This window comes from Salminus brasiliensis, chromosome 11, assembly GCF_030463535.1.
Source record: "Salminus brasiliensis chromosome 11, fSalBra1.hap2, whole genome shotgun sequence".
Lineage (NCBI taxonomy): Eukaryota > Metazoa > Chordata > Actinopteri > Characiformes > Bryconidae > Salminus > Salminus brasiliensis.
In genome coordinates, this window is record NC_132888.1 from 22,866,189 (window position 1) to 22,878,247 (window position 12,059).

Sequence of the window (12,059 nt, forward strand, 5' to 3'; positions counted from 1 at the left end):
GAGTGTCATAGGAAAGCATTCTGCTAGATTCTGGAGTATTGCTGTGAGGATTTCACCGCATTCAGCGACAAGAGGGTTAGTGAGGTCAGGGCATTGGATGATCACCACCCCACCTCCTCACAGAAGTATTGGATTAAGCTCCCTAGGATTGAACTGTGGAGCTTAATACCCCTCTAGCCCACACCTGGCATTAGGCATGGTGAACAGGTTCATGTTTATCTGCTCCAGAGAGGCCTATTCTGTTGGAATTGCTTCCCTACAGGCACTAGAGAAGCTGGAGTGCATACATGCATTACTGTGTAATATAACGCATTTATTCAAAGGGGCGTCCACAAACGTTTGTGCATATAGTGTACATTCCCAACTGGTTCAGCTACAGTTTTCTTAGATCAAAAAAAAAAAAAAAAAAGAAAAAAAAGAAAAACACTTGAAATCATCAACCTTTTATAAAAAAAAAAACCTGCAAGGACATCCTTCTGAAATGCAAGAAAGACCAGTTGACCGTCTTAATACTCACAATACTCACTCCAATTGTGGTAAAACGTGCTGATGTTTTCAATAGGCTCAGTTCCAGTCTGTGTGCGGTTTGATTTAGAAGTTGCATAGCTTAGCAAGGACAGAAACATGCAGCTTAATTTCTTTAAAATGTGCATCTTCTCCATCCTCTATCGGCTTGGAGTGTTTACATACAAAGCACACCTCTTTAAATGGTGTTTAAAACGTTTGTTTGAGAACAGGGCCACTGAAAGAAAGCAGCCAAGTGGACCCTGGTGAGATTCTAGACAAGGTTAGCAGCATGTTTTTCAGAACTAGATTTGCACAAAGTATCAAAAAGTCAGTACTTCTTAAATGCTAGAATCTCACAGACCACTTACTACCATAACACTCAAATATTTAATCAATTAAACACTTTATTAAAATGAACTGGCACCTGGTTTAGGCTGTAGTGGGCCTGGAGTTTTCTGCCAGAGCGTCATTCACGCATTGTGATACAATAAAAGTATCCAAATCAAAATCCTGATTCACAAAAAAAAAAAAAAGTATTCAACAGAGCTAAACAGCACATTTCAGTTCTTGGTTACTTTTGAAGATGCTTGCAAATTCCCTTTCAGATCAGTGAACGGCTGAGAATCCTCAAACAGCACACAGAGAGGAAAAGTACGACGGCTTTAATTTACTATGTTTAAAAGAAAGGAAAAAAAAAAATCCTTTAGCCACGGGAACACAAATGCATTTTTCATTCAGCACAAATGCAAAAGCAGTTCCGATTGTGCTGTACATAAAAAAAGAATAATAATAATAATAATAATAATAATAATAATAAAAAGGATTTAAAAGTCAATGTCTTTCTTTTTTATTGAGGCTCTTGTGTACTGACCCATCATCTATATAGTACTGTGGGATGTACTTAATGATCAAAGAGAATAAAGACATACGCCAGCTTATTAACCTTTGCGTGGTGGAATCTCCACATATTCATCTCTTCTTTCAATTAACAATGATTTCATTCAGAGATGGAAAGCCATTCCGCTTCCCAAGCAATACTGTAAAAACACAAACGCATCCCACGGAACAGCCTTCCGCAATAGCACTTGATCATCCTGCAGGGAGCACCACGTCATCTAAGGTCTGCACATGTAGTGAACAGTGCAAAGTCGTATTTGATTTGTTTTGTTCGTGTGTTTCATATTCCTTTTATGGTACAATCATGAAGTAGTTGTAAAAAGTAAAAAAAAAAAATAAAAAAAAAAAAAGAAAGAAAAAGGTCATTCATCCAAAAGAAGGCCCAATCCTGATCATCCAGCTGATATGTGTTATGACAGGAAGTATCTGAGAACAATGTGGTCTGAGGATTTGGGATGTGAGGAACTGTAGTAGTTTCTCAAGCTCAGTGAAGCGCACATGCTCGTCAGATAGTGAAGGGCAGTCTACAGTAGTAGGAGGTTGTGTGGTGGTGGGGAATTTCCATGTTTCCCTAGAATTCATATAAAAGAAATGGAGAACGCAAAGTAAATCTCTAGGTCAAGCTAATGGTCATAGGTTCATACGTAGATGCTCCGGCCTTTTGGACATGACAGGGTACGCTTGCTGTTTGAACGGGCCCATCGTGGAGCCTGCGGGCTGCCGGATGGGCAGCGGAGCGGTGACTTCAGCGTTGGCTGCGATGTCCATCTGATCCATGGTGGACACCTCCATGGCAAGTTCTGTGGGAGACTGGAGAGAGGAAGCTCCTGGCATGGTAGGGCCTCGGGGCCAGCAGTCCCCAGCAAACTTGACCGGACTGGAAGACAAAAGGCAGAAGGATGACATCAATGACCAACTGCATTCAGGCAAGCTCAAATCTACAATGCCTACGAAAATCATTCACCCCCTTGGATGTTTTCCTGTTCTATTATTTTAATAAACAGAATCATGGCTACTATAATACGGTGCCAATAAATAAAAAAAACATAATGTAAAATAAGTGACTGCATACATATTCACTCACTTTAAAGTGACTGACCTAATTCAACAGAGGTTCAGACAGTTGGGGCTAGTAAGGTCACAGCTAGTGAAATGGAGATCACCTGAGTGCAGTGAACGTGTGTCAAGTGATTGTAGAATTAAGACACTGTCTCGAAAGTCAAGTCACTGGTTAATCAGTATTCCTGGCTATAAATACACCATATACCTCCATTTATAAATAGACAGAAGAGCATTCTAAACAACTCTTTTGAGAAAAGGATATTGACGAGTATAAGCCGGGCATTGGATGCCAAAACAATTCCCTTGGAATTCAGTTAAATCCATTATTAAGAAATGGAAGGAACATGGCACATGTGTAAATCTGTCTAGAGAAGGCCATCCTCACAAACATGACTAATGTAAAAGGCCAGCAAGACACCTGTGACCACTCTGAAGGAGTTAAAAGCTTCAGCAGCTCGGACGGGAAAGACTCTGCATGGGGTCCTACAGTTTACCCAAAGTTATGTGGGAGACTCCAAGGACAACTGGAAGAAAGTTCTTTGGTCTGATGAGACCAAAATGGAGCTTTCTGGCCATCAGACTAGATGGTATGTTTGGCGGACGCCACAAACACGCCTTCCCTAAAGCATGGTGGCGGCAGCATGTATTTAACTCCTTCAGCATAGTCATAGGTTTCCAGGTGGCATTCCTCACTTGTCTCCTTGCATGGTCACGCAGGAAATTTACACATGCGCCATGCTCCTTTATAACTTCTTAATGATGACTTTCACTGAACTACAGGGGATGATCAGTTACACAAATAAAAGGGTAACCCAATACATTTTCCTCAAGCTTATATGTGAAAACAGCTCAATTGTGAGACTACTAGCACCAACTGCCTGGACAACTGGTAAATTAGGTCAGTCACTGTAAAGTGGGTAAGTACTTATGCAATCACTTATTGTACATTCAATATAGTACGTACACACACACACACACACACACACACACACACACACACACACACACACACACACACACACACACACAGTACAGGCCAAAAGTTTGGACACACCTCATTCAATGCGTTTTCTGTATTTTCATGACTATTTACATTGTAGATTCTCACTGAAGGCATCAAAACTATGAATGAACACATGTGGAGTTCTGTACTAAAAAAAGGTGAAATAACTGAAAACATCTTTTATATTCTAGTTTCTTCAAAATAGCCACCCTTTGCTCTGATTACTGCTTTGCACACTCTTGGCATTCTCTCAATGAGCTTCAAGAGGTAGTCACATGAAATGGTTTTCAGGTGTCTTATCAGGGTTAATTAGTGGAATTTCTTGCTTTATCAGTGGGGACCATCAGTTGTGTTGTGCAGAAGTCAGGTTACTACACAGCCCTATTGAACAACTGTTAAAATTCATATTATGGCAAGAACCAATCAGCTAACTAAAGGAAAACGAGTGGCCATCATTACTTTAAGAAATGAAGATCAGTCAGTCCGGAAAATTGCAAAAACTTTAAATGTGTCTCCAAGTGGAGTCACAAAAAACATCAAGTGCTACAGTGAAACTGGCACACACGAGGACCGACCCAGGGAAGGAAGACCAAGAGTCACCTCTGCTTCTCAGGACAAGTTCATCCGAGTCACCAGCCTCAAAAATCGCACGTTAACAGCAGCTCAGATCACAGACCAGTTGAATGCCACACAGAGTTCTAGCAGCAGACCCATCTCTAGAACAACTGTTAAGAGGAGACTGCGCAAATCAGGCTTTCATGGTCAAATAGCTGCTAGGAAACCACTGCTAAGGAGAGGCAACAAGCAGAAGAGATTTTATTGGGCCAAAAAAAAACAAGGAATGGACATTAGACCAGTGAAAATCTGTGCTTTGGTCTGAGGAGTCCAAATTTGAGATCTTTGGTTCCAAGTGTCTTGGCCGTGTCTTTGTGAGACGCAGAAAAGGTGAACGGATGGATTCCACATGCCTGGTTCCCACTGTGAAGCATGGAGGAGGAGCTGTGATGGTGTGGGGGTGTTTTGCTGGTGACACTGTTGGGGATTTTTTCTAAATTGAAGGCACACTGAACCAGCATGGCTACCACAGCATCCTGCAGCGACATGCCATCCCATCTGGTTTGCGTTTAGTTGGACTATCATTTATTTTTCAACAGGACAATGACCCCAAACACACCTCCAGGCTGTGTAAGGGCTATTTGACCAAGAAGGAGAGTGATTGAGTGCTGCGGCAGATGACTTGGCCTCCACAGTCACCGGACCTGAACCCAATCGAGATGGTTTGGGGTGAGCTGGACCGCAGAGTGAAGGCAAAGGGGCCAACAAGTGCCAAACACCTCTGAGAACTCCTTCAAGACTGTTGGAAAACCATTTCATGTGACTACCTCTTGAAGCTCATTGAGAGAATGCCAAGAGTGTGCAAAGCAGTAATCAGAGCAAAGGGTGGCTATTTTGAAGAAACTAGAATATAAAAGATGTTTTCAGTTATTTCACCTTTTTTTGTTAAGTACAGAACTCCACATGTGTTCATTCATAGGTTTGATGCCTTCAGTGAGAATCTACAATGTAAATAGTCATGAAAATACAGAAAACGCGCATTGAATGAGAAGGTGTGTCCAAACTTTTGACCTGTACTGTGTGTGTGTGTGTGTGTGTATATATATATATATATATATATATATATATATATATATATATATATATATATATATATATATATATATATACACATATACATACATACACACACACACACACACACACACACACACACACACACTTGTGTAAATTTGATATTACTTTGTAGAAATCTTTCTTGCTTGTCAAAAAGAGGAAGACATCCAAGGGGTACAGACCATATTTATATATATATTGTCAATAATCAACAACTGTGGGTTGCCAATAAAACCGCCAATCTTTTATTGGCTCCTATTCAGAACTTGGCTACTAAAAGTAAAAAAAAAAAAATGTAAAAAAAAAAAACAGATTATATTATATATAATATTTATTTATTTATTTATTTTTATTCTTCTTTTTTTTTTTTTTTTTTACAACTACAGTAAAGTTATGGGTTTTTCCACTGAGCAGTGCAGTACTGCATGGTGCACCACCGATGCAGTGACCCCTCAATTTGGCTTTACCTACATACCCATGCTGATTCGGGTTACCCCTTGCTTTGGGGGACTAAGGGCACCTTACTACGCCATTATGAATAGGTACATTTGGAAACAGCACAGACAGCTAACTGGTTTAAGTTTAAAGCAAATGTGCATGTACATTTACAGTCGATAATGGTAAGATAACTGGTAAGACACAGTCGATAATATTTTCTGTATATTTTAAGAGTAGAACGGATTGTCACAACAGAGAGGGTTCTTTATTCAGCAAAGAGTATGAATACAAATTGGTTCGATATGAACAAAAACACCATTTTCTGTTCCTACTCCACACTGCTCAGTGGAAAAGAACCATCAGAGGCTGCTCCTCTGGCACAGGCCAGCTAACTCACTGTGGCCACACACTTTGCTCTTTTACTAATCAGATTCAATACTTCGCATTTGAATTTAGTCAATCTTTCCATTCAAAGAGAGATTTTGAGGGTTTTCCCCCCACCAAAGCTTAAATACCACACATGGAAAAAATAAGCAAACATTATTCTACTGGTTACGAGTTCATTTTTAGGTCTGTATCTCAGCCCATCTTTTTTTTCCCCCCACTCAGCTCTTTATAAGGTGGAGATACCCCAGTATAGTGATGGTAAAAATCTGCTTACCTCACAGGCGTTCTTGGGCTCCCTAAAAAGCGGCGAGGTGATCGAATTTTTGGCTCAAATGAGAACTTCTCCTTTACGTTTTCCAACACAGATGGAGCTACATAAGTAAAGCCCTAAAGCATCGGAAAATGACAAAGGTTAGAAATGCAGAGAAAGACCCAAATGTTAGCACTCACTAACATATTTTTAATGACATGCAAATAAAGACAAAGCACCACCTTACCAGGAAGACCTGATTTGCGCTTTCACTGAGTGTGGAGTCATCAGGACTATCAACAGGAGTCTGGCTGGTGAACTTCGAATCAAATTGGCTCACATCCTCAGCAGATTGCTATGGAACCAAGAGCAGAGGTCATTAAAGCTATCGAGGACTGCTTAACCCCCAACTGCCCGGTCAAGAAAGAAAAGAGCAAACCCACACTCACCAAAAAAGGCTTAAACGGTGGCTCTACTTTCCGCGCAAGCAGGTCGTCCCAGTTAATATGCCGGAAGAAGGGATGAGTCTAAGGAAACCCAAGGAATGTAGAGAAGAAAGCCACCCTGAGCAATAGTCTTTACCAGCCTTGAATTCAATCTGCAGGCCCCCCCCCAGCCATTGCGCATTAACTGACCTGCACCTCTGTTGCATCTCCAGGTCCAGCTCCAAGCCGAGATGAGGCACTTCTTTTCAGCAGCTAGACACATTCATTTTTCACATATCATAAATAAATATAAAGCTTTAGAGAAGTCTGTAGTACTGTCATATTGATTACGCAAACGGAGTAGTAAGCTTTTACCCTTTTGAGTAGGTCCCTGGCTTCTTGTGTGAGGTAGGGTGGGAGGTTCAGTTTGCATTTAAGAATTTTGTCAATGGTTTTCTTACGGTTCTCTCCAGTGAAAGGCGGCTAGAAATACATAAGAGTTCAACACATCACAACACAGCACCAGATACATTTGATCAACAATCATTAACAAAGTCCAAAGTTAACTTATCCAGCCATACACTTCTGATAATAACAATAATAATAATAATGACAATAATAATTACAAGAATTACACTACCCATTACAATGAAATTAGAAAATTTGCACTTACCGCCCCAGTTAACATGTCATACATGAGGGCTCCAAGACTCCACCAATCAACAGCACGATTGTGGCCACTTCTCATCAAGATCTCTGGAGCCCTAAGATAAACAGACACGAAACACTGAATATTGTTCAGCAGCATCAAGCCTAGAAGAATAATTCAATTCCTCATATTGAGACAGCCTAATACTAAACCACAAGGCTAATCGAGTTCCACACTACAAATACAAGCCAAGAATACCATTATTATTATTATAATTTATTATTAGAGGCGATTCTAGCAACTTTGTCCCATTATTAATGTTACACTAGCTTCGCAGGACGCCAATGATTGCCACAGGTTTAGGATGATAAGAACAGTCCACAGACATCTGAAATGTGTTCTACATCACTTTCAAAACATCAGAAAAATGAAATACTATAAATATCTACAATTTGGGTGAAAAATGAAGTGACCTGATCTGTTTTTCTTCCGGCATATTAATTAGTGAAAACCACAAATATTGTTAAAATGTCCTGCATGTTTTCAGGACATGGCAGTTATGGTGGACAATGTATCTAATATAAGTGCTACACATAGATACTTCCACTTTGAAAGTACAACAATGACTCACATGTACTCAATAGTGCCACAGAAAGTGTGTGTGACAGTCCCGTCATGAATAGATTCTTTGCACAGTCCGAAATCAGTCAGCTTCACATGGCCTGTGCATAAAAAAAATAAATAAACAAACATCAGCCACGAGGGGGGGGAGGGGTTATGATGATTTTGCTTAGACAAATCCCACATAGCTCCACGTTCTACACACAACTGAGTCTTACCTTGGCTATTGAGCATGATGTTCTCAGGTTTAAGGTCTCTGTAGATTATGCCCTTCTGATGCAGATGGCCAAGGGCCATTGAAATTTCTGCCAAGTAAAAGCTGCAAGTAAAAAGCCTCCAGGATCATTCTGATAATCTTAGCTTTATTTTGACCAAGCAGATCTCATCATTCTCTCTTTATGCACAGCCAAATTTGAAGATCAAGACAACAAAACATCAGTTCACACAAGGTTATAGGCCCTAAAATTAATAGGCTAAATAAAGAAATAGAATCTAAAGGGGAGCAAAAAAAGCAGATGTATCCTTACCAAGCTGTGTCTTCCATAAAAATCCCCTCCCTTTCCAACTGCATGAAAAGCTCACCACCTATAAAAGGAGATAATGAGAGATAATTAGAGGCTGACATATATAAACAATTCTATGCAAAAGTTTAGGCAACCCTAGTCAAATTACAGGTTTCATTTTTAAATGTTTTAACAGCAACACAAACTTTAATGTGGCATTTCTTCAAACAAACTTAAAAGGTCATGTTTCCCGGTCCAGTCATGATCTACATTTTTTTTACTTTCAGAATGCTGTGCAGTACAGGAGCAGGCTTAACCCCTGTCCCAGGCTTAATTTTTTAAGTAACGTCTACTGCTCTGATAAAGTTTTATATTTCTATATACATACACACACAAAGTCAAGACGTGCCACAGTAGTTCATCACAGATACAAGTCACGAGTGTAGGGATTTTTTAGTTGTTTTTTTTTTAAGTCGAGGAATCAATAAAGCCACTGTAGAATCTAATCTACTGTATACTACATGAACCACATGCACTGAAAGAAGGCCTTCCATTGCTTTTTAAAATGGGCCAGGCTATATTTCCCAGCAACTCTATGGCAACTGCAAGAGAGTACCGAAAAATGAGGAGCAAGCTGTCTTTTAGAACAAAAGTGGAGCTTGATTCACTGACCACTTAGGTATTCAAGGATGAGATAAAGCTTGCCGCCCGTCTGAAAAGCATAGATAAGATCCACAATGAAAGGATGCTTCACTTCCTCCAAGATGTTGCGTTCAGCCTTGGTATGAGCTGTATCCTTGGCATTGCGTACAATCATAGCCTAAGAGTCACAAAAGAGAAAAATATCCAGTTCATTGAAACCAATTCTATCCATATTTCAAAACACATGAGTTACTAAAAATTAAAAATTAAAATTAAAAAAAAAAAATAAATAAAAAACAGAAAATTAAGCTTAAAAGCTTCAGCTCAAACCTTCTTTAAGACTTTCATTGCAAATATTTTTCCTGACCCTCCACCGGTCACCTTCCGAACTTGGAAAACCTGGAAAAGAATGAACCGCAGGATAAGTATACACTTCTACACTTTTTTGCAACACAAACACTTCTAAAAGTTCTTATGAACACACAAGTTACCTTTCCATAGCCGCCTTTGCCTAAAACCCTCAACAGCTCGAAGCACTCGGGGCGTATGCTCTCTGTGCCTTGGTTTACACTGTCTTCAGATATCTCGATCTTCTCACAGTCGTCCATATTACTGGAAACCAAAAGTCAATGAAGTCAAGTAAATGAAATTGCAGTTTAAATACTTAAATAATTCTTGTGTTTTTTTCTAGAGATGCACAAATATGGAAATCGGTGGCAGATGCTGATGTCCAACATTGTACATATCTGCTGACACCATAGAAACCTCTGTACGCTGAAACGTACAAACTAAATTCAGCTGGATCAACATAACAGAACAATAACATGTCTATTTTAATGAAGTAATTTTAATGCAGTAAAACCAGCATCAAAAAGTAAATCAAGTATCAGTTTAAAGCGCCAGCTAAACGGCAATTTCTTTTAAAGCTATTATCTGATGACACTGCTGATCAGCACGCATCTCTAGCCTTTCCTCATATTATTCTTCAATTAAATTCAATCTAAAGCACACCATTTTATACCTTTATGTAGGGCTGCACAATAAATCGCTTTAGCGTTATCGCAATATCAAATTAAACAATTTTTAAATCCTGTTTGCTGTTTGATACAAACGTCCCATTATCCCCATTTCCCATAACAGCGCTACTAGAGGCAGATTTTATTTGCACTATATTGTTTATTTTACAACAAAACTGGATGTGTTATACATTGGACGCATTATTAATATCACGACTTGTTGGATCACGGAGTTCAGGTGAAAATTTCTGTAGTTAATATTGCAATACATGATCAGAAAAAAATAACACATTTCACAGCGTCATTCTGTACCATTCTGTTGAATGTGTATCTAGGATTATATATGTTCACCTAAAGCTACTTCATGTTAAAGGTGCATTAAGGAACATCCGTCTTGTTTCTTATTCATGGTGCTTTATGTTTTTTTTTTTTCCCCCCCACATACACTTTACTTGCCCATCTGCTGAACAGTGGGCCTGGATTATAACTATACTAACAGACAGACTGGGGTAAATGTTCTTCGGACGTTTAAAGGCCCGTTCGTTTAGGAGGAATGTTAAAGCTGCTGCTGATGAGGACGATGTGCATTATTTGACAGCCTTTATGATGTAAATATTAACTTAACATATTAAATCCATTTTATTTTTATTTGTTTATTATTGTAAACTAGCTGCCTTTAAAAAAAAACATGTCACTTATTCTTTTTTAATTATTATTATTTACTTACATCCATTTCACCTCATACGCATCTCTAGCCATTTCATATCACAAAATATTGAAAAAAAAAAAAAAAAAAAAAAAGATATATATATATATATATATATATCTCAACAGCAAGTTAAAACTCATAAAAACAAATATAACAGGGTTGTTAACAATGGTTATTGATATGAAAAGCAATAAAGAATACTCACAATTCAAAGCCACTGCACTGATCCATAAAGTCATTGATCTGAGCCTACAGAAATAAGACAGGAGGTTGAGGATCAGTCAAACGCTGGAAATGAGCTGATCGGCATTCCCAGTATGGTCCTCTGGAAACCTGAGAGCTGATCCTTCATTAGGAGCCCTGCAAGATGACAGCTAGCTATTTCTGAAGGAGGAGGCACGTTTGCTGGAGAGAGCACTTCATCCGCCTAATCTCCACGACACTGCCGACACCGTCTCCTGGACCGGCTCTAATGTCACTCGAAACCTCCCTGCCTTATAAAGTAACCCTACCCTGCAGCGCAGGTAACGCTGGGGCTCAGCAGACGTGTGTCAAACGTGCCAACTTCAGCTCGCTGAACACCTCGGCTGAATATGGCTAACAGCTGTGTGTGGAAACTGGACTAAAGGCGTGTATTTGCCACGCAGATCGATCGACATCAGGCTCGCGTACAGCAGGCAGGCAGGCAGGCAGGCAGGCAGCTGGCAAGCCACAACACGACCCACAGCAGGGCTTAGCTTTAACCAGCTAGCCTGGACTTACAGACCAACTTCCCCCACAAAACAAACGACACCGACTGCACGCCAGGCCGGCTGTTCATAACTGGCCACAACTGCCCACGTTCAAACTGCACCCATGAGAGAGAAAAGGCGGAACAGAGACTCTACTTAAAGAGAAACGAGTCTCAGAGAGCACACACACACTCACACACTCACACACACTCTCACTCACTCACTCAGCCCGCTAGCACAACACGTAGGCTAGCTGGAGTGTTGTTGGCTTTTCCAGGCCCGAGGACTCCGGCGAGGCCTGCTAGCAGGGCGTAGTGGGGAGGAGGAGGAGGAGGAGGGGGTGGTGGGAGAAAAGGAGAAAAGTTACTCACCTCCTCGAGTTCGTCATCGGAGACATTCTCCTCCGGCTGGTCCAGATCGATGTCGAAGACTCCGGCCATCGTTTATTTCGCTGCGTTGATCCACCTTAACCAAGAGACAGAAAGAGAAGGCTGCGCTTCCCGCCTCATGGACATGAACACACCGTCGCCATGACCGGCTACGGCAGG

The 12,059-nt window shown here is 40.3% G+C and overlaps 1 protein-coding gene across 1 annotated transcript; it reads right to left on the reverse strand.

The window, feature by feature from the left end:
• Positions 1-1,330: 1,330 nt before the first annotated feature.
• rps6kb1b (ribosomal protein S6 kinase b, polypeptide 1b) lies at positions 1,331-12,059 on the reverse strand. The gene is made up of 15 exons (XM_072692228.1): positions 11,883-12,059; positions 10,986-11,029; positions 9,547-9,667; positions 9,386-9,454; positions 9,086-9,233; positions 8,438-8,495; positions 8,129-8,229; positions 7,921-8,011; positions 7,314-7,404; positions 7,016-7,123; positions 6,851-6,913; positions 6,665-6,742; positions 6,463-6,570; positions 6,240-6,352; positions 1,331-2,281 (listed from the first exon to the last, which is right to left on the reverse strand). Exons 1-15 carry the CDS (start codon positions 11,949-11,951, stop codon positions 2,035-2,037), a joined length of 1,509 nt encoding a protein of 502 aa, XP_072548329.1. The 5' UTR covers positions 11,952-12,059; the 3' UTR covers positions 1,331-2,034.

What these genes read in the sequence shown, in the direction of transcription:
- rps6kb1b (XM_072692228.1), bottom strand. Translation starts at nt 11,951, where the DNA reads ATGGCCGGAGTCTTCGACATCGATCTGGACCAGCCGGAGGAGAATGTC. An exon ending in CAGTGCAGTGGCTTTGAATT is followed by an intron (nt 9,668 to 10,985) that starts GTGAGTATTCTT and finishes TTTGGTTTCCAG; the next exon opens with TAATATGGACGACTGTGAGA. An exon ending in GCAAAGGCGGCTATGGAAAG is followed by an intron (nt 9,455 to 9,546) that starts GTAACTTGTGTG and finishes ATTCTTTTCCAG; the next exon opens with GTTTTCCAAGTTCGGAAGGT.